The sequence below is a fragment of the Tasmannia lanceolata genome, unplaced genomic scaffold (assembly GCF_043159265.1).
Source record: "Tasmannia lanceolata isolate RefF3 unplaced genomic scaffold, GAP_Taslan_0.1 ptg000018l, whole genome shotgun sequence".
Classification (NCBI taxonomy): Eukaryota; Viridiplantae; Streptophyta; class Magnoliopsida; order Canellales; family Winteraceae; genus Tasmannia; species Tasmannia lanceolata.
Window position 1 is genome coordinate 53215943 of NW_027518695.1, and position 22850 is coordinate 53238792.

Genomic DNA, 22850 nt, shown 5'->3' on the forward strand with positions numbered 1-22850 from the left:
TTGGTTATTTTACAATACATTTATTAAAGGATGACTATTTTCACAAGCGCACTTCTTACATGCAATAAACAGAAAGCAGACAATCATTCTTTCGGGATCATAAATCCACCCAATCAACAAAGAAATTTGATTATCAAGTGATTAAATTTTTTAATATGGCACTTGGAAGAGAGACTTAATTAATCTCACGTCCGGGGAGATTTCCTCAAGAACAAGAAGAATAGAAGAAAATAGTTGTTTTCATTCATGCCCAAAAATACTACTGCACTCTATTCTCCTATCGAACATAGAATTCAAATAAGAAAGCTACTAAATAAGTTCCAGCTAAATATAGAAAAGAAAACTGTAAAAATACTCTTGCTGCATATAGGATAAAAAAACTACTAAAAATTTTCCTGCTGCTGCCACGTTCATATCATTCCCTTCCCCTTCAAAACGACCTTGTCCTCAAGGTCTAAAATCTAGAAATTGTTGTTGCAAGTCACGCAAGTATTCCCATGTGGCGTCCTCTGGATAAGTGTTTGACCACTAAACAAGGGCTTGAGTCACTGCACGATTTCCCCGCATAACCATCTTCCGATCCAAGATAGCCACCGGCTCCAATCGTACCCTACCTTCGTTATCCACATGGGGCAGATCTACCAGAGCCACTGAATGGCTTCCTAACTTCTTTTTCAAGAGCGAAACATGAAAGACGGAATGAATGCGTGACCCTTCCGGCACCTCCAACCTGTAAGCCACCATGCCAACTCGTTGCAAGACCCTGAAAGGACCATAATAGCGTGAAGCTAGCTTCATATTCTGTCGTACTGCCACCGTTGTTTGGCGAAAAGGTTGAAGACGTAAGTACACCCAGTCCCCAACTTCAAATTCGCGCTCAGTTCTATGTGCATCTGCAAACTTCTTCATGCGGTTTTGAGCTGACTGCAAATTATGCCTCAATAGGCGTATGAGGGCATCACGATCACGAAGGGATGTATCAGTAGCGGCAACCACTGCATCACCTGGTACTTAAGGGATATATGTAGGAGGGGGTTGGCCATATATTGCCTCATAAGGAGTAACCTTAGTAGCCGAGTGAAAGGTCGTGTTGTACCACCATTCTGCAAGCTGTAACCACTTGACCCATTGTCGTGGCCAATCACCTGTCATACATCGCAGATAAGTTTCTAAAGTTCGATTTAAAACCTCGGTCTGGCAGTCCGTTTGGGGGTGATATGCAGAACTGAAGCACAACTTAGTACCATGCAACTTGAAGAGTTCCTTCCAAAAAGCACTTGTGAAAATTGGATCACGGTCACTAACAATTGTCGATGGCATCCCATGTAGACGAAAGATGTTATCCATGAACACCTAAGCGACGTCGAGCGCTGTATAGGGTGAGAAAGAGCCTGGAAATGACCGTACTTACTGAGGCGATCTACCACTACAAGTATAACTTGCTTCCCTTGCGACTCCGGAAGGCCCCCAATAAAATCCATCGAAATATCTGTCCACACTCGCTCTGGAATAGGTAGGGGCTGCAATAAACCAGGAGATGCAACATTCTCTGATTTAGTTCATGCCCAAAAATGAAGGTTACAACTTATTTTCTATCAAAGGGACTTTCCTACTGCACTCTATTCTCCTACCGAACATAGAATTCAAATAAGAAGCTACTAAATAAGTTCCAACTAAATATAGAAAAGAAAACTGTAAAAATACTCTTGCTGCATATAGGTTAAAAAACTGCTAAAAATATTCCTGCTGCTGCCACGTTCATATCAATTTTGAACTCAAATTCATCAAACAAGCAGCCCTAAAAATCAAATGAAATCTAATCAAACAAACTGAAACCAATATCATCATCTGAGTCTCCGCAGGTTTTCTTTCTTCTCTTCCTCCTTGGGGGCAAGTCACTTACAGCAACAAACTTGCTTGGATAAACAATTGATCAATGAGCTAAAGCAAATTAAATATCTAATCAAACAAATAGAACAGATCGTAAACCGTCCTGACCTTCAACTCTGTATCTCTGCTCAGTGTCTCCGTGGCAGACGAAAACTCTAATATTCTTCAAGGCCCTTTCCACTTCTTTCTTTTCTTCTACAACCAAATCTCTGGTTTTCCTCTGAGAAAGTCTCACAGGAAGTCACAGCATTTCTGCAGATTGAGGATTATGCCAATACTCATGTAAACCTTTCACAGTGAAATCAACGTTGAGCGTTCGGCCCTATTGGGTTGGTGTAAGGCTCTAAAAGAACCCTCTAAGACCAACTGCACCTTCACCAATATCATTGATCCCTCCCATAAAGCTTGAATAAAGAGACCTTCCCACGGGGATGCATTTCTCTGTTGGTCACTCTCACAGGATGAGACATATTTCTAGTAGCATCAGCAGGACTCTAGGAGTGTACGTCTGCAAACAAGTAAAGCCAATGGCTGATGAGAAAACAATGTATTTACATAAGTTCATAACAGAAATTTCAATTATTAGGGGCCTGAAAATGCGTGTTAAAGAACAATCAATCCCAACTCCTCACCGGCAGGACCTTCTCCCATCCAGCAGGCAATTCACCAAATGAGTGACTTCAACTCTGCCGCCTCCTCTTTATACTTCTTCTCATTTTCTGAGAATTTAGCATTCCATTCTGCTGCAAGACCAACACCTTCTTGGACTTGGCGTCTCCAATGACTGTAAAAGAAGTGTGAGACACAATATTCAGCTGCAAAAAAGTTCATTCACTTGAGAGAGCAACACAAGTCCTTCCAAGTTGACATACCACTTCACCTCTTTCACCCATTCACTTGATTCCAATTCATTTTTTTAGCAAAACTTCAACTCGACTCAACCCAAGTTGCACCCTTAAGCTCAATGGGAGAATTACAAAATGATGGGAGGAATGTTATTATTGAAAAAAAAGAGTACCATTCAGTTTCCTTTGAAAATACCTGTCAATTACTCCAACGAACAGAACACAAGGACAACTTTCCAAGCTTTGGAAACACAGCTTCTATTTTATTAAACACCCAAAGCAGTTCATCACAATATCTCCAACAGCAATAACCAAGAGGTGGGCCCCATTACCTATCTCCCTTGAATAGAGATTGGTGAAGAAGTCAAGCAACAGTTGCACTTGGATGGATCTCGACTCCGACTTTTTGGGATTTGCCGAATCCAAACCTCGAATCCATGTCAGATCTCGACACGTGAATCTGAATCCATGCAACATAGGTGCCCACTAAATTCTTTAACCTGAAATGGAAAGATTAACATGTAAGTTGAATTTATATTTGTTGAATTTTAGCTCAAATTGATACATCCCTGATTTGCACCATAGATATATTACATGAACATAGAATTTCCAGAGGAATAACCTCATGGAATATAAATTTGGAGAAAAAACTACAGTACGACAAATTCTTTATGCAGTCATGTTCCACTGAAGCAACATCTAAACAACACATTCAAACAATAATGAGTATTTAAGGTAAACCTATCTGTATTTAAGAAAGTACCCAATAAAGACATTAAAATGAATTTAATCACCACCAATCTCTATTCAAAATAAGTTTTGCATTAGTACACTAAGAGGCAGTTAAGCACCTGATAAGAAAATTATTTAGCCCTACTATTAATTAGCAAAGATTAAAACGATATATGGCCTTCTTTACTTTTTCTTGATGTCCTTGATAATATCTAGCAAAAAGGCTGAGCAAATATATCCAACTAGATATTAGACTTTGGCTAGTGTATAAGCAAGATGACGTATTTTCTTGGAATATTGAGAATTATAATAAAAGGACAGAATATTTTGAATCCGGTGGACGTACTGTTCAATCGCCATGGACATGCACATTTCTGAGAGATTTAATCTCCCAAAGATAGATGCAAATTTTGCAAGATTGTTCATTTTTTCCAGTCTCAGACAAGGAAAGAACTAAATTCTGAATGGGTGGTTTTTTCTACGGAAGACAAACACCTAGAAAATCATCAGTTTTCTTAGTATTTGTAGACATTTCCGAGACATCATCGTTAATAAGTTTGATCAGACATAACTTGCAACATTTTTTGAACCTTCTCATATACCTCTCCTTCCATAACTCAAAGGATGTGGAGCAAATCCTTCCATAATATAACTTTGCATCCAAAGATGAAATACTTGGCTCAAGCCATCAAATTTGTTAAAGTATAAAAAAATTAAATATTGCCTTCTCCAACAACATAAGCTTTTGGAGTAACTGGTAGTTTCACATGATAACATAGCAAATGCCTGGGTGGGTTCAAACCTCCTAGATAGCAAAATCCACATGCAATGGCAAAACCCAAAAGAGGGGCCACATGTGCCACGTGTGGGCCAACCCTAAAACAGGGGCCACACGTGAGGGGGAGTGCTAAAGTATAAAAAGATTAAATACTGCCTCCTCCAACAGCTTAAGCTTTTGGAGTAACTGGTAGTTTCATAAGATTGTAACTTGAGGGGTCCAAACAAGGTGGAGAGATAGAAAAAATGAACAGAAGTCCTTCAAATTGAAATTGGGCAGCTAATGGTATATGACTTCAAGATTCACAACTTTTTCAGAAAGGCCATATGGATACAACTTGTCTAGATTTTTTAACAGTCCTTCATCTATATTGAATTTCTTGAAACGGAGTACGAGAATGGATCACTATCTATGTGTGTGTGGGTGGGTGGGTTGGGGGTGGGGCGTGGCGGTTGGGGTTGTCAGGAAAAAAGAGTTTCATCATGTGCAAGTGATTTTGTTCTCTTAGCTATGGAATCTGATTTCCTTGCAACTATCTTCCCATTTTTTCCGGGTTCCCAGCACTATTTCCAGCTATGGATCCTACAATTCCTTACAAATCTTCATGACAACCCCTTCAGCCATCTTGACCCTGGCTAGCAACTTAGATTGAGCCCTGGGACTGATCTTCCCATTGGCTTCGATACAGCAGTACTCATAATGTAAGGTCAATGGGTGTCATAGCTAAATTCCTCATCAAGATGACTGGAGAACCATCGACTAGATTGTCCCAGCACAACGATTAAAAGCGTCTTTGGAGCTTATTCCATTGAAGTAGTTAGGGCTCTAATTGAGTGAGCCGTGGATCATAAACGATGATCATATCTTAATTTAGCTAATCCCGTGACTCAAGAATTTGGATAGAGTTAAGAGAAATGCCTAACTTATAAGAAGAGGTAGAGACCAAGTACTCCCATTTCAAATCGTAAATTAAGCGATTTTCAGGGTACAACAAAGTATTGTCATTTCCCTTATATTATTACTTAAGAGTCCACCTCAAATCGTAAACCAAGCAATTTTCAGGGTACAACAACCCAATAGGGTCCTCTTCAAGTTCAAACTTATGCTTTAACAGAACACACCAGCTGAGAGATGCCTGAAGCAGCAACACTTAAGCTATTGGGTACTGAAATTACTATCATTAGGAGCAAGACATTTAATAAGTTATGCAAACATTTTCTTCGCAACTCTCTGGTTTGTGGATTGCATGTTTGGCATCTGGATTTCTTTGGTTTTCTACTTGTCAGTAGGACATTGGTATGGGCAATATGTAGAGGCAGTAATTAGCAAATTCTCAACTTTTTGAATTTCAAATTCTGTTTACTGATGCAGCCTAATAATATAAGTAATCATGGACAACATTTTAATATATTGCTCTGCACTCATATACAAGAATATGACATTGTCAATACATTTCAGTGTTACATTGCAGGCAATATAATCAAAGTGTTTCGCTACTTATGATGTTATTCAGTGGTAGGTTAACAATAATATGAATGTCACTAAATTATTCTGATATTCTAAATTTGCAGCCTCTCACTATTATGCATTTGGTTTTAGTATATTCATACAGATTCTCTGTTTCTGTTAGTATTAATGCAGAAAAGTTTTATTTACAGTAATGTTTCCTTGAAAGTAAAGTCAATATCGAATATTAGAAATTACAAAGTGAAAGCCAGCTCCATTCACCCATAGTGCCAAACACCCATATGCCCGAGTATTGGAACAATTGGGATCCATATTGCCTAATAAAGTTGTGAAGAGTGGTCCTAACACCTTTGACAGTTGTCCTAGACCGTATCCTTGTTTGATTTGGAGAACATGGAGTTACTAGCCCTCAAGTTTCCAAACTAACTTCAAAAAATAATTTGTAGTATCTAATTTATTGTCCTATTTTACGCAAAATTAGTTGAAAATCCGATATAGGGGGTCCCCAAGTTATAATAGAAATGGCAACTATGAGGAGGGAGAATACGGTTGTTTAAGAAAACTAGAATTTACCAATTTGAAAAACTTAAACCGATTAAGAGATCAAAAACAATATTTTAAGCATACAAGTTAAATCTAATGGTGCAATGCAAATGAAAGAGCAAAGAGATAGAAAGAGTGCACCCGAGATTTAAAGTGGTTCGGTCCTCAAACTCGAGGCCTACTCCACTCCACCAACCAAACCCGTTGATGGCTTCACTATTTGATCTTCTTAACCTTGGCGAAGATCGGTGCCAATTACAAGTGCTTTAACCTTGGTGGCAATCCTCACCACGGAGAAAAAAGGGCTCCGCTTCTCCGAATACTCGCCCGAATACAAATCTTGAAAGATGAAAGAAAGAACTAAAAGATTCCTTCACAAGGGTTACAAAAGATGTACAATTGAGAGCCTATGATCCAAATCCTAGAGTTGGTGATGAGAGGCACAATTGAAGCTTGATTCACTCTTGGGTATTCAAATGAAGTTTAAGAGTGTTAGGATTTATGGTTTGTATTTTTAGAACACTCATATTTATAGGAAAACCAAAATATGACCGTTCAATGGCATTGAGGTAATTACAGCAAAATTCCAAACGGCTCTTTTTTCAGACCGTTGGAGTGTTCTCGGAGTTCCGAGAATAATTCTCGGAGTTCCGAGAAAAAATCTCGGAGTTCCGAGAAGCCTCACAGAAATTGGAAAAAGTCTACTGGACCATTTCTCGGAGTTCCGAGAATAATTCTCGGAGTTCCGAGAATTCTCGGAGTTCCGAGAAGCCTATGCAGAGCAGATTTTCAATTCTGTTTTTTGGGCTTCCAGTTCTTAACCAAGATGGGATTGCTATGAGGGTTCCAAGGTGTTGGAACTCCACAAGTACAATCACTTGTTTATTTAGGGTGTGTGAGATTACTTTAATCATGCTTCTAAAAACCTAATCTAGGTTTGGATCAATTACATTTAATAAATGGTCTTCAATATTAATTTCTTCATGTCTTCAAGTCTTCATGACTTCTTGCTTGATGACTTTGGCCTTCCAATTAGTGGTCCAATGTGGGCTTCTTGGCCTTCAATCCAAGCATCCTTGATCTTACTTTATCAAGATCTACAACTTAGACAAACAAACACATTAGTGATAAATGATCACTTGTGTATTGGAATCATCAAAACAAGATGGGAATGCCAAGGTAAAAACCATTGGGCTTACATTAGTTTTATCCAATACTTAAGAATGTGTTGTAACCATTGTATTCAGTAGGGTGACTAGCCATGTCAACTCAACTCAAGATCACGACTCATACCTGGAAATCTTTCTGAATGCAACCATCTGCCTACACTGCATTATTCTTTTTAAAGATAACAATATAGCATCTGAACATAAAACCTTGAGTTATAGCAAAATGGAACAAGATGTCCGAGGAAAGACGGTAACAGAAAAAGCTTCCCATCCACAAAGAAGATGACTACATAGTATTAACCACTCTATAATTCACTATGCCTAAGTCCCTGTTCGTTTTAGATTGCGAAAACCGACTGTGAACCCCAAACCGATTCTTGGACTCAAAATTAAATTTAATTTTGAGTCCAAGAATCGGTTTGGGGTTCACAGTCGGTTTTCGCAATCTAAAACGAACAGGACCTAAGAAAAAACTAAATCTCGAAAAATCTGCCATCAGGAAAGTAGTGCTTGAAGCGTCACAACAGCACAGAATGGCTAAAGCTTTCACTACTTTGATAGATGTAGCGGATGGGAATAGAAAAAACATCCCCCCTGAAATTTCCCACAAACTACTGGAAGTGGAGGGTGTTCTCAATGCTCAGTGAAGAGCACTCCACGGTCTCTCTTTTTATGCCTATTTGCAATATCTTTAGTAGATGTACAAATGTGGTTGAAGGATGTTGAAATGAATTTGTTATAGATAGAATAAGTGTAGATAAGCACTCCACGGTCTCTCATTGACAGCTTGGTCTTCTTCATTCAAGTTTGATTTTTCCGAGGCCTCTTCTCTTAGAATCCAATCCTCCAGCCTACGAAGCCCATCCTTTTTCTTTGCCTCCGAATCTACTTCATTAATCTATTGTAATCTTTGTTTATCTGTTTCTCACATAATAGAACATCGTGGTCTCTCCCATGGATGTAGGCACCATTTTCAAACCACATAAAACACTAGTGTTATCATTATACTTGTTTTAATGTTACTTTTGGACGTAACATCGAATTAGGTTCGTCAGATTTCTACACCGAGTAATCATTGAGGGGGGAGGGGGGAGCCTCCCAATCAAATGATGCAAGCTGTTAAATTCATAGCATGTAATACGTACAATAGAGGATAAATCAGCGGTAGTGTCAACAGAGGAATAGTACAAAGGGCCCAGGCAGTAAGATTGCTAAGACAGGAAAAAAACATGGTTTTAGTGTTGAAAAGTTGCTACAGTTGCTTTGTTGCATCTGAAGCATCAGTCTTTCAATGATTTTAAGACTTAAGGATTGATCCAGTGACCTTGCACTGCAATCCCTGCCCACTGACCCAGAAGAAATACTTACTAGCATGCAAGCTATAGTAGAAAGTTGCCCACACTTACCCAGAAGAAAGAAAAAGATTAATATAGTTACTAGCATGGAAGCTATAGTAGAAAGTTACCCACAATGCACTCTAGCGAAGAAAAAGAAAAAATATTAACAAAGTGGAGCTTCAAAAATCATCTCGGGTTGTACATCTAGAGGCATTCTAAATAGAATTGCTAACGATTTCATTGTTGGCTCTTTGAATTTATGGCCGCTATTAAGAATATTGTAATCCAACTCTCTAGACTTGTTTCTGTGCTAAAAAAGGAACCACATATGCTTTCATTTCATATATTCAGTCATAGGTCAGTCGATGAGACTCCTTTAGGGAGTTCCAAATCTTAAAACCAATATAACATTATCTTTGTTGTTGAAACAAGTGCAATCATGATTTGCATACTAACCAACCATAGGTATGTTTGTGTGAAGGTACCTATTGGATATTACATTCTGGACTTCTTGATGTTCAATATCCGTTCAAGGCTGCAAATATAGATATTCTGCCTTTTGATTTTACAATGAGAGAATATGCCCACCAATTTCGCTTAACCTGAAATGAAAAGATTAGCATGTAAGTTGGCATTTATATTACTTGAAGTTTAGGTCAATTAGGAACATCTTAGATTTATTTCTTAGCTTGAGTACATAAACATAAAAATCCAGAGAAATAAAGTCATGGAAGGTAAAGTTGTAAAAAACTATAAGTTGAAAATTCTTCACTGTCATGTTCAATTGAGGCAATATCTAAACAAGTAAATAATTCAAACAATAATGGGCATTCAAAAAAAGGAACTAAATAATAAAGAATTGAATGACCTTGTACTCATAGTAATGATTTATTGGCAAAGTCTACTGTTAGACAACAACAAAACTTATGAGTAAAATTTTTAAAGAGGAGAGTAGTGTTTGTGTGCCATTTTTGGAGACTGAGAGGGATTGGGCTTTTGAAAAGAAGATAGAATTGAGAACTATATAGGACAGGTAGAAGAAACAATGGCTTCGATGGGTGTAAGAAGAAAGGAAATATGTATATCTAGTAGGAATTTAAACTCAATCCCTTATTAAGGGATCTTGATCCCTAAGCTTTGGTATTGTGTAATTTCTTCTTTAATCATGTAAGAGAGTGAGAGGGGGTGCGTGGGGAGGGGGTGGGGTGGAGAGGAGAGGAGAGAAATCATGTAGAGGGGAGAATAATCTATTTTTCTTTGTTCTATTAATGAGCATGACAATGTATTTTCTACAGTAGAAATTACCAAAAAACTAAAATATTCCACTAAAGGGTAATAAAAAAGCATGTAGAGACATGGTTAGATGACATGTTTGAAATGCTCACTAGTGCACAATGTTCTACAAAATCAAACTACGAAGTGGCTAGATCAAATCCAAATCAAGTCGGGTGATGAATGGAAGGAGACATTCAAGGCAAAAAATAGTCTCATTGGATGGCTTGTGATGCAAGCTACTTTTGTTTTTTCGGAAGTTGTTCACTTGCATGGAGTTCCATGGTGGTGAGTGGAATGAATTATCAAGAGCGAATTTCTTTCCAACTGCGGGGTGATGTCATCCAAAGAATAGAAGTCATATGGTTCACAGGGGGACATATTTTCCATTTACCATGATAAAAGAGGACAAAATTGAAAAGAATGAAAGAAAGAGAGGAAGTTAACATAAAACGGAGGCATTTTTAATAGAGAAAAGAATAATGGTCAATCTTCTTCGATAACATATTGGGGGCCTAAATGGGTAGTTATGATAGTTGCATTTTCCAAAAGTTGACTACATTGAATTCTCTATGCACTGTAGATTGTTTCTTGGTTGAATGCGGTCAATATTTGAATTTTCCACGCATTGCAGGTTGTTCCTAGGTTGCATAACCTTACGTTTCATATTTTGCTATGCTTTGTAAGTTGTTCGAAGTCTTTAATTCTAGCATGTATAAGATAAGGTAGTTGGTTCATGCAAGGAACTTTTGATTGATATGACATTTTATATTTATAAGCTTTAAAACTGGTAATTTTGAGAAATATAGAATGGAAGACAAGCCTATCTTCCCTTCAACTTTTGGGTAGTGTTAAATGCTATTTTACCATTAACATTGTTATTAAATTTATCGCCTTCACATCCTACTTTGTGTTTTCTACCAATGTTGTAGCGATTCGTATTCGGATAGCTTTGAATTTGTGTCGAACTTGTAATAGGAGAAATAGTCATCAATTGTTTCCCGAAAGTCGGTAAATCAAAATTTAGTAGTTTTTTTATTTTAGCAATTTCTTTTTTTTTTTGAGTTTTTTTAGGTAAAGAATATTATTAATTACTTATGTTTCAACAGATATAGAGTACAAAGGAGATTTTTTTGGGTTTATTTAGAAAGGACTATCAGTCTGGGACTAGAAAGTTATGCTTTAGAAATTAGAAGATGCTTTTTGTACAAGTACTATCTACGTACTTCATTGTAAGGTTTCAGTAGAAAGTTCATAATTACTCTTTTTGATGGACCAGTTCTATTACTGCTATGGGAAAGAAGTTAATTGTTTTGGAACCTTTTACATACGAACAATTCATGATTACTTATTTTAGTGGATCTTCTTTAGTGCTTCCATGAAAAAAAAAAGTTCATGATTTTGGAATTTTTTATTTAGTGGGCAATTTCTAAAAAACTTTCTAAGATTTTCAATCTCTCTACTTTATTGTTCCAATTGATGTTGTGTTTACTTCTGATTTGCATCAGTTTTGCATCAATCTTGAGTTCTAGATAGGCAGGTTCCTATTAGCTATTTGAAGTTGCAGCAATCCTGTTCTCATGTTGGGCTCTTAAGGATTGACTATTTCAAATGGGATTTATGAAAGTATGATATGTGCCAAGAAAGATAAAAGGGAACCTTATCTACCTCAAAAGGAAGTCAAGGAGGAAACTGAGATGTGTTGGAAGACCCATATTCTAAACCGATTCGTCAACTAGAGGGCTCTTGATCAGTAAGAAGCTGAACTCAATCTTTTTATGGAGGAAATAATTTGAGGAAAGAGCTACTAAAGAAAGAGGGAAGATGAGTTGGAATCTGATACTAAAAAAGTATGAGAAGCAATGCTGCTAAGAGGTGTTTAGGCTAGAGTCTTTCCATGAAACAAGAAGAAGAAAAAAACAAAAAGGACTGAGAAATGGAGTAGATGAAACAAATACATCGACCTATCAAGTATCTACACTAAAGCTGAGATCAGTAGACAAATGTGGAAAAAGAATGATTGGTCCCTTGTAATGAAGCTTAATTTTATGTGTTGTTATGTTAGATAAATTCATTTTTGAATATGTAGGGATCATGCTATAATCCTCCTTCCAAAAGGAAAACTAGAGAGTTAAAACCCAAGATTCTGATTCTAATAGTATACGAAATATCAAAATGCAACAAGGATATCATTGTTGAGTAAGATAGAAAGTCATTGTCGTGAACCAAAAATGATAAGACGGTCTGGGAATTTGAAGGTTTGAGTAAAGGAATACTTCCTTCTTTATGAAAAGTTTGTTATCACAGCTTCAAGGAAATTTTATCTAGACTGAATATGAAAGAACTATGAGAAGAACAACAATATTCCTCCTATGTTGCAAGATGAGTTGATATTACTGGATAGGGTGGATGATAGTTTAGACTCAAGCAAAATCCAAAACAAGCTTGCGATTTGGCAAAAGTAAATTGGTCATTGGATTGAAATCCAAATATAGAACCGATATGAATGCCAAGATGAAATAAACTTTTCCCAACAAAATTGACTTGAAACATGTTCAGTCTGTAGAAACTATCTAATATAGGTTTGAGTTTAGATGAAAGGAAATAATAAGCTTATTCTAGCATAATATTATTTCATAAATGGGCCCCCAAAAGGAAATTCTTTACAATGAAGAGGTAAAAGCTTAACATTTTGTTGTCTACTGTATTGTATTGATTCTGAATCCGAAAACCACAGTCCCACATTTATTCTTTTTGCACAAGAAATCGCTGATTGAACATTCGAAACCGCTCCGACAGATTGACTTTGCCCAGAGATCGGAGAGACGAATGACGCTTCATACGAAAGCCTATAATGGTCGTAACTCAGAGAAAGATGGAATGAGGAGTCAAGTGGTTACTGAGGTTACAAACATTTTGGATTCCTCCCCGAGTCCACTGAGGATAGATACAGTCTTTCGAATTACATTTGGTCCCAACTGAGACTTTTGACTAACCTCGGTGAATGGATAAAGGCATCCAAAAATGATGGAGAAGTGAAAACAAATGGAAATAGGTAGGGATCATTCTTTTTTCTTTTTGGGTAGGTAAGCTAGAATATAACCTCCAACCTCTTTATGATTCTTTATTTGAAGGCCCAAACTAAAAGAGTAGACGAGATTTTGAAATAAATTGGAGAAAGTTTAGGGCGATAATAACTTGCAACTAAGAAAGATCCAATGAAGCATTTTAAGTTAACCTGTGTGTGTGTGGGTGTGTGTTTAACAAAAAAGAAGTAAATATGCCAGTGTGTTTGCATGTCTGTGTTTTTAATTTTTCTTATTTAGAAAAAAAATTCAATATGTGTGTGAGAGAGAAAGAGGGAGAGATAGAAACAGAGGTACAAGCAAATTGGAAAATTATTTCAATGTTGATGCTAATTTCTAATAGAAGTTGGTGTAATAAATTGAAAAGAGAATCCTTGTAATAAATGCAAAAGAAAATCCTTTAGACACCACTCCATCTTCTTATACAATGAATGATGACAAGGAACAACCAATGAGTAGAAAGCTCAATACAAATCCATGTTGGCTTGTTTGACTTAGTTAAAGTTAACTGTGCATGGATCATAGTTACACACATTGATCAAATTCTTAATATAGACACTTCTTTTCTTTTAGATAAGCTGAAACTAATTGAAAAAGGAGAACAGAGAAAAATAAAACAAAAAACTACACCAAGGCACAAAGCGACTAAAGGAAAAGAAAAAGAACTCACATAAGAACCAAAGCAGCCTGAACAGTGCTTAAATTCAACAATGTGTACGCTGTAAATTCATCCTAGTTGGGATTCTTTTTGTTTCAAAAAAAAGGTAACAATTTATTGTATACTACTAGGTAACTAAATTTGAAAATAAATGAAGAAAAATGTAAAACCCACTCTACTATCATCATATCAACTAATGTCAGATTTGATTTTAGAGAAGAAAAATTCAATCCAGACATACAACAAAGAAAAACATTTAACCTACTTCGAACCATGTAAGACAGAATTTTGTTTGGGCATCTATAATTTGTTTGAGTAGATGTCTTTTCCAGTATCATGGTGTAGTATCATGGTGTTCCATCCTAATCCATAGAACTAGAACAAAGAGCTCTAGCATCACATCAACTAATTTTGAATTTGATTTTAGATTAAAATATCTCACCCTAGACATACCAACAAAGCAAGCATTTAAACCTGCTTTGTCTTTTTCGTTTTCATTTTTCATGGATAAGTGCACTTTCTTTCTGAACTTGAAATTCCAATAAATGTCTGTGTGTGAGGGGTAGATGCAAGATGAAAATAAATAAAACAAAAGCCAAGAGGAGAGACAGTCGTGTACCTTCTCCAGAGTAGTCTTCAAACCCTCGAGCCATTTATCTCTATTTTGGGGATGTGTGAGATATTGGGCCAATATTGGCCTCCGTCCTTTTGACACTGTTTCTCTACTTCCGGACAGCCAGCAATATGTAATTCCTGAAGCGTAGTGGGCAGCCCTTCCTCCGGCAAGGAAAGGAGTTGAGGACACCGACCAATCCTTAATGTTTCGAGGGAGGTGAGGTTCTTCAACATCCCCTTGGGCAGGGATTTCAGATTATCACACGAATCGATACCGAGGGTTTTTAGCGTAGGGGGCAGTAGCATGCTTGGAGAGAATTCGAGTTGTGAACATTGAGAAATATACAAGGTTTGGAAGGATGTAAGGTTTTTAGAAAATATCTCAACATTATCAACAAAGAGATATGTAAGCATGTTGAGCATTCCCTCTGGAAACTGCTGCATTAGAGGGCACTTTATAATTATCATTCTACGGAGGCCTATGATGTTTGGCAATGTCTCTAGTTGTGGACAGTTATAAATATATAATGCTTCGAGTGAGGTGAGGTTATTACGCATCCCCTTGGATAGGGATTTGAGATTAGGACAGTCGACGATCCTGAGAGATGTAAGCGCGGTGGGTAGCTCCTCCTCGCCTACCAATGACTCCAATTGCGGACAATTTTTAATTTCCAAGACTTTGAGGGACGTAAGGTTGCTGAAAATCCCCTTGGCCATGGATTTGAGATTAGAACATGAGAATATCTTAAGGGATTGAAGAGTGATGGGCAGTTCCTCCTCTGGCAAGAATGAGCATTGAGTAACCAAGTCCAGATGTTGGAGGGAACTCAGTTTCCCTAGCCCCCTTGTAGGCATACACTTGAGGCTACCACAACCATTGGATATCTGTAGAGATCTAAGCGTGATGGGAAGGCCCTCCTCGTCGTCTCCCAATGACTCGAGTTTACGACACCACTGAATATTTAAATCTTGGAGAGAAGGAAGGTTATGCAACCCGACCTCCTTTGGCCAAGACACCAACTCATTACAGTAAGTGACCTCCAATTTCTCAAGTGCGGTTAAGGGTTGAAGAAATCCAGGGGCCAATACCATCTCCTCTCGTTGCAGTCTCCTATTTCCAAATTATTAATGGATGGGAGGTGGGGAAATCTCTGCAGCTTAGGACAATTTGATATTTTTAGTGTACCAAGGCATGGCATGTCCCCTTCCCTTGCTCCACACCATTCCTCCAAATTCGGCATGTTTACCAGCTCTAACTCCTCCAATGATGGAAAACCCTTAATAACCTTATTGGACCCACCAATAAACTCACCTTCAATATGTTTCAATCCATCCATTCCATTAATCTTGAGCTTCTTGAGGAAAGGTAGCTGCCCAAGGGGTGGAAGCTGTTGGCAATTCAAACATTGAATGAGACTAACAGTGTTCAGATTCTTCAAATTACCGCTCATCATCCACCTGGGGAAACTAACACCACCATATGATAAAATCTTTAGGGTTTTGAGGTTGGAGTGAGGTTCGAGGGCTTCAAGTACCTCCTCATCAACTGCAACACCTCGTGGATTATTATTTCCCCATTCCAACGTCAACTTATCAAGGTACTCTTTCTTCTTCAAATTGGCTTCCTTGCATTCGTTCTCATCTATCACATTCTCTAAATTTGAAATGTGAATAGTTCCCCTCAACTTTGTCAAGTTCTTTAACTCCCTTATTCCACATCCACTTTCTTTGCCCACAACAAATATAGTCAGTGTTTGAAGAGTTATTAATTTCCCAAGTTCCGGTGGCGTAGAAATCTTACAACCCTCCAAAGCGAGATGCCGTAAGTTAATTAGGTTGCTGGTGGACTTTGGTAGCTCAGCAAGTTGCTTGCAATAGCAAAGTTTCAGTGTTTGCAGATTATAGAGGCTACCTATTGATTCAGGCAAGGTTGCAATAGTCGTAAAAGAGAGATCAAGGTACCTCAAATATTTTGATTCTCCAATAGAATCCGGCAAATCTCTTACACAGATATGACTCAAATCTAACACCCGTAAGCATCTCAATTTTAGGAAGAAATCATGAGCAACTTGCTTAGTGAGTGTTTCGTACCTTGGCGGTAGCAGAAATGTGCGCAGCCTCTCAGATTCATGAAAGGACTCGAAAATTCGTGAGTGTTCATTGCATTGCCATATTGATGCACGACGAACCTTTGCAGCGATATTCCAAGAGTCGACACTTTTTATTCTGAAGTATTCATCACCAGAAATGGATCGTGCAAGGTCATGAATTAAGTCATGCATCTTGTAAGACCCTCGAGAATATTTAAAGAACGACCTCCATGTCAAGTCATCAAGATAATCAGAACCTATGTCTTCCAATCGCTTCCTTCCTTCAGGTTGGATAAATCCTTCTGCAACCCATAGTTGGATTAGAGTGTCCTTGGCAAATTCATAATCCTTTTGAAACAACGAGCAATACACAAAGCATTGTTTCAGACATGCAGGTAAGTGATCATAGCTAACCTTTAATATTGGAATAATATCATCTTTCATCTCTGATATTTCCCACATATCACTTTCAAGGATATTCTTCCACTTGTTCTCATCAGTATTTGAACGTAGGAGACCTCCAAGAGCTTCTATTGCCAAAGGCAAGCCATTGCACTTTTTCACAATCTCTTTTCCAATTCCTACTAAGTTCAAAGATACATCTGAGCTTCCCACTATGAATGCCCGTTGTGTAAACAAGGACCAGCCGTCGTCCTCGTCTAAACAACCCAAATTATAGGCGGGGATTGTGCCCATGATTCTAGAAACTCTAGAACTCCGCGTAGTAACTAGAATTCTGCTCCCTTTTGCCCCAAAACTGAATGGGGACTGTAGCCTCTGCCAGTCATTAGGATTGTCATGCCATACATCGTCTAGGACGAGTAGAAATCTCTTGCCACTCAATTCTTCCTTGAGCCTAACTTGAAGTGGGTCGATTTCGTTAAGATCACAAGATTTCTTTGTCACTGATTCAATGATTGCTTTTGTTATTCTACACAAATCAAAATCTTCAGAGACACAAACCCATCCTCGAACTGGAAAATGATCTCGCACCTGTTTATCGTTGTAAATAAACTGGGCGAGAGTTGTCTTTCCGAGGCCCCCAATGCCGACAAGCGGAACAACAGAGATATCCTTGGATGACAACGATGACGACGCTGATGATGATGATGCAAATTCATCCAACAACAATTTTACTATCTCCTCTTTATCGTTAACCCGGCCGCATATTTTTGATTCATCTACTACCGAGCTCATCTGTGGTGGCCTTTTTGTTTCACGCCGCCTCCCTGCATCTCCTTGTTTCAGATGAAAGTGATGCCTATCCTGTCCAATCTTATCCAATCTCTCCCGAATTTCTTTTATCTTATGTCCTATCTCATGTCGACACTTAACTGGGTTGGAAGTAAAACAAGAGAAGCATAAGCTGCGCACCTGCTTCCTGTTACTGGTTTGGATATTTCCTTCCAATTTTGATCGGAGCACTTCAGTTGTAAACTCGTCCACTACATCATCTGCATCGTAAGCAACATCCTTAAGCTCCCGAAGCCAATTTTTCACTGCATTACTGCTTGCTTCCTGTTCTTCAGCGTCTTGAAGCACAGCTTGAATTGCAGATAATGTGCTGGATAGGTTTTCGACCTCTTCATCAACACCCCATAGTAATGTAATCTCTTGTATGACTGAATCCATCAATTTGCCAACGATTGTTTTAACAAGAGGAGACAGTAATAGATCTGCCATACCTTCTTCCTGTATTGAAGATAAAAACCAAAGAAAGCAGCAACGAGCTAACAAATTGTGCTTCAGAAAAAGCAAGATTAGATCACTATGAACTCAAAACGCCTCTGTTTTTTTTAGCACAGAGAGCCTCTTGCAGTGGGGAAAAACAAGTAATGGATCATTCTTTTGACGTAAAATGGGTGTAAAACAATTTTTTTTTTATGAGTAAAACAAATTTTACACAGGAAGAAAAGTAAGGAGAAAAAGATGCAATAATTCATATTTGAGATTTATGTGGCAAGCAAGGAGCACCACACAAAGGAAAGAAAATCTAGCTACATCGCGTACACGTTCTTATCATGGTCAGAAGATTAGAAAACTAAGAAATAATGACCAACAATCGGATATATTATAAAAATAATATTATAATGAAATTTCGGTCGAATTTCCTAAACGATTAATTAATTTATTTTTTTTGCCGAAGTTCGGCAGAAATTTCAGTTTCAACGAAGGCCAAAACTGGGATATGGACCTGATTTTGATGAGAAGATTGATCTTGATAGTTTATGTATCCAAAGTCTGCAAGGGCAGTTAGGACATACGGAAAAGCTCATAAATATCATAAAAGAAAAACAATAAACTAATCCAAGGAACAATTTTCCATGCTTACCAAACAAGTTCTAAATTTTCCTCAAAAACAAAGAAATATTCAAATTTGCAAAATAAAGTTATGGAAAAAGAGTTAGCCAGTCTTTAGAGAACTTTTTTCGAGGGTACAATCGAGAAAGGTGCAATCAATTCTGTATTTCTGGGGATGTATGGGATCATCTTTGTTTTTGGATTGTGGCACAACAGGACGGGAAGGGGGCCCCATTGTGACTAGTCGATCACGCCCAATTAACTTAGCTTAGTTTTCTAGGCTATGATGATCACATGTGACCATCCAGGTGTCATGTTTCAACGTAGAATCAATCAAATGCTATTTTCTCACAAACCCATTTAGTTTTTTTTTAATTACCTGTGTCTTGGTAGAGTAGTTGTCAAGTGATCTCGTAAAATAGGAAAGAAGTCTCTGTTTGGTTGCGCAAAAGCCTGGCTTTTGTAGCCGCCAGTTTTACTTGAGTTTTGGGTGCCACATCATCAATATGCTATGTTTGGTTGGCATTAGACGAATGAATCCTCCTTGTGCAGTGACATGTCACCCATGTCTTCTACTAACAAAATACAAGCAAAGGACTGCAAAAATGTGATTTTTTTGCTTGGATTTTTTTGGTAATGATGTTCTCTCTCTCTCTCTCTCTTACTTTTTTCTCTATCTATATATTGGTAATGATGCCTCCTACCAGTACTCTACTTGGTTGACAAGCAAAAACTACCTACCAATATTCCACAAGGTAAGTTCCAGGTAATTGCTTGCAACCAAACAGAGCCCTTCTTGTGTAGACTTGAAAAGTGGTGTGTACTTACGGTCATGGCCGACAAGGAGCATCACACTAAAGTAGCAGACTTAATGAAAAGCACGCTTTATTGTGCCCACACTACATAAAAGACAAAGAAGCGATAATTATTCTTCCTGATTAACGTGTTCTAGCCACCGAGGCACCACACATTGGAAAAAAGTATAGATCGATCGAGAAGCTCCAAAACAAGATTAGAACTCTAAGGCTTAATTTTGTATTTTGAGAACCAATTGTGAGTCCAAAACTGATTATTGGACTCAAATTTATGTTTAATTTTAAGTCCATTAATCAGTTTTGGACCCACAATCAGTACTCAAAATCCAACACAAACAGGGCATAAGATAACCGTGAAGTTGACAATAGAAATGTAATGAGAGATGCAAAATCTGCAACAACTAATTAATTCAACTAGAGTATAAGATTCAAAGTAGGGAGATGATAAATTCATACCCCCTCTAGGATAATTCGCACCCCTTTACTATGAATTGACATCAAAAAGCGTAAAAAAGAAGGTTATGTGCAGGACTTTAATGGCTTTTGACATTGATTCCCGTTAAAGGGTGTGAATTATCCAAGAGGGGTGCAAAATTATCATCGCCCTTCGAAGTATTTAGAAATATTGATGAGGATGAAGATATATTCATCAATGGAGGTTCCAAGTGAGCACCACATGTGTTCATGTGATAGGATCCGTCAATCCGACCCCACCTTGATCAAATAACTTTAGCCTCTTCGTTTTATTGGGCCTCATTTAGACTGTTTGTTTCGGATTTTGAGAATTGGTTGAGTCCGAAAACAGATTATTGGACTCCGAATGGAGTTAAAATTTTAGTTCGATAATTAATTTTGGACTCAGTCAATTCTCAAAATCCAAAACAAAAGATGCCTAAACTATTGATTTCATAGGCTTTAATCTTATGGACAAGATGTGTAGTTTGCAAACCTAGAGTTAAGAGAAAGAAATTGCTAGACGGTGTCTCTTAGGCTCTTTTTTAATGTGCAATGTTCATATGATAGGATCCATTGATCCGACCTACTAAAAAATTGTTGATTGGGATGTTTGTTCAGCATGAGGCTAGGACCGTGTATGCGGTCAACTAGACATATTGTTCAGGTTCACATAGTGGCAACCGAGGGCACAAGAGTCATTTTGCACCTCTTCCAGAAAAAAATCATAGAACCCGTGCCGTAATAGGAAACCTAGCTCGCGGCGAGGATATGTATGGAAACCGACTTCTTAGGCAAGTCAATCAATCACAAGGACTCCATTAAAGCTAATTTTTCCAAACTACCAGGGACTAGTCTCTCAAAGGGGGACCAAACTCCTAAGTATGCATCACACAACCACACCATTTGTTTCTCTTCAAGCTCTCCCTGCCTTTAGCATTTAATTTAAACTGTTTGGTATTCCATTCTGACATGAGCATCAGAGCGTGCTCCTGTGTCCAAACACCGGGCCCTTTAATGAATTCTCAATGATCGCAAGTCATCCTAAACAGCGAAGCTCATCTACAACGCTCAACTTAGGCTCAAGTCCAGATTTCAGCATCAACCGACACCAATAGATAGATTGTTTTGATCACCGAATGGTTGGACCACCCACTTTTAATATACCTTTGCTGCCGGTGTTTTTCCTTGAAAAAAATCTACACGTAAAATATCACATTTTAAGGTTTCTTTGCATTTTTTTTCCCTGAGACAACTTGCAAACCGTACATTGGAGAGTTTCTATATGATGCATAGACAAACCATTTAAAGAAAAATTATGAGCAGGTGAAGTGGAACCCGTTCAATGATCCAAATAATTTATTTGTTAGGCCTAGTTACGATGGAGCATGTATCAAAATCTACTCACGCCGAAAAATTCTCATACTCCAATGGGGTTGTTAGTGGGCAGTGAAAAAACAAAGAAGCAACGAATTAGGTTCTCACATGGGAAGGTTAGAATCACGATGAGAGTTGATTTTGTTTCATGGCCTAGCCATAACAAGGGCCAGATCCCATCCAGAGTAGGCCCCTCACAGTTTATAAATCGGGGTATGTCAATTGATGCATTGACATATATATGCAACGACGTACCTTTGATATGGATATATTGATGAAGGTGTTAAAAAATATGTCGTTACACATATCATTGTCAATCTAATATATTGCATTTATATCAGACCCTTCAACTTATGTATTTGAGATTTACAAACGATAAAAAAGTGTATTATATATTTGAGATGCACTTCTACTTACAATAGGTTTCACATATTGACCCTAGTTTACTTTCATGTAACCTTTACAAGTAAGCCTAATTCACCATCTCATTTGACTGTTCACAATTAGACTCCACTAATACAATCATATAGACTCACAAGTAAAGCCCTATTATACTATCATGTGAGCCCGCAAGTAAAACTATATACATTTTAAGTTTCATACACTAATTTGTTTATCTAGACAAATTTGACATCTAGTTTCTTCATTTTCAGTCTTAGTTCATGGACTACCAGACTCATCATCCCGCCTATTCGACGAGCAGCTACAAGAGATGATGTATTCTCTCAGGTTATGGGAGAGGAGAGACATGGCCGAGTATGGAGCCCTATAGAGTGATAGAGAAAGACCGCAGAAGCTCAAAAGACAAATGAGATAGAATAGCAGCGCACATTGATGCAAGAACAATGGGCAAACATTCTGTTGAATTTTAGGGGTAACAATCAGTTAATATTTTAATTATGTTTAGTATGATTAAGTTTAAAATTTGTTATTTTACATATTGATTAATGCATCTATCTTATTAGGAATTTGCTAGGGGCCATCACAAAAGGCATTTCGAGGACTGGCGGTTGCATGAGAGAGCAACCACATAGGCTCTGTTTTCTTCTTATTCATTTAATTCATCCTAAGTGGCCGCTCTCTCATGCAACACCCGGTCCATGAAATGCCATATGCGATTGTCCTTAGGAAATCCCATCTTATTATATGGTAAGTTCCGAACGCTGCTACTCGATGGTTAGATGAACCACTCTCTTCTGCAAGTCACGCAGTTCCCTCCCCTATCGAGATATATATGTTGATATTTTTACCTAGAATAATGTCAATACTTGACAAGCATGATTAATTATCTTAAATAAGTATCATCATATACCCTCAATTGCTCAGGTTGTTGTGATGGGCCTCACACGACATGATGTGGAAGTGGCACACAATATTTTCTTTAGACAGAAGATCCAATGGCAGAAGTTGGGGGGACACCAT

At 37.8% G+C, this 22850-nt stretch overlaps 3 protein-coding genes across 3 annotated transcripts; all 3 read right to left on the reverse strand.

The window, feature by feature from the left end:
- Positions 1–1187: 1187 nt before the first annotated feature.
- Positions 1188–16674, reverse strand: LOC143850449 (putative disease resistance protein At3g14460). Its single transcript, XM_077359699.1, has 6 exons — positions 14397–16674; positions 9247–9363; positions 2523–3235; positions 2263–2398; positions 1999–2178; positions 1188–1520 (listed from the first exon to the last, which is right to left on the reverse strand). The coding sequence occupies exon 1, from the start codon at positions 16672–16674 to the stop codon at positions 15451–15453; it is 1224 nt and encodes a 407-aa protein (XP_077215814.1). The 3' UTR covers positions 1188–1520; positions 1999–2178; positions 2263–2398; positions 2523–3235; positions 9247–9363; positions 14397–15450.
- Positions 14414–15247, reverse strand: LOC143850448 (uncharacterized). The gene has a single exon (XM_077359698.1). It carries the CDS (start codon positions 15245–15247, stop codon positions 14414–14416), a length of 834 nt encoding a protein of 277 aa, XP_077215813.1.
- Positions 16615–18452, reverse strand: LOC143850877 (putative disease resistance protein RGA3). The gene is made up of 2 exons (XM_077360154.1): positions 16897–18452; positions 16615–16784 (listed from the first exon to the last, which is right to left on the reverse strand). The coding sequence occupies exons 1-2, from the start codon at positions 18163–18165 to the stop codon at positions 16740–16742; spliced, it is 1314 nt and encodes a 437-aa protein (XP_077216269.1). The 5' UTR covers positions 18166–18452; the 3' UTR covers positions 16615–16739.
- Positions 18453–22850: the final 4398 nt, after the last annotated feature.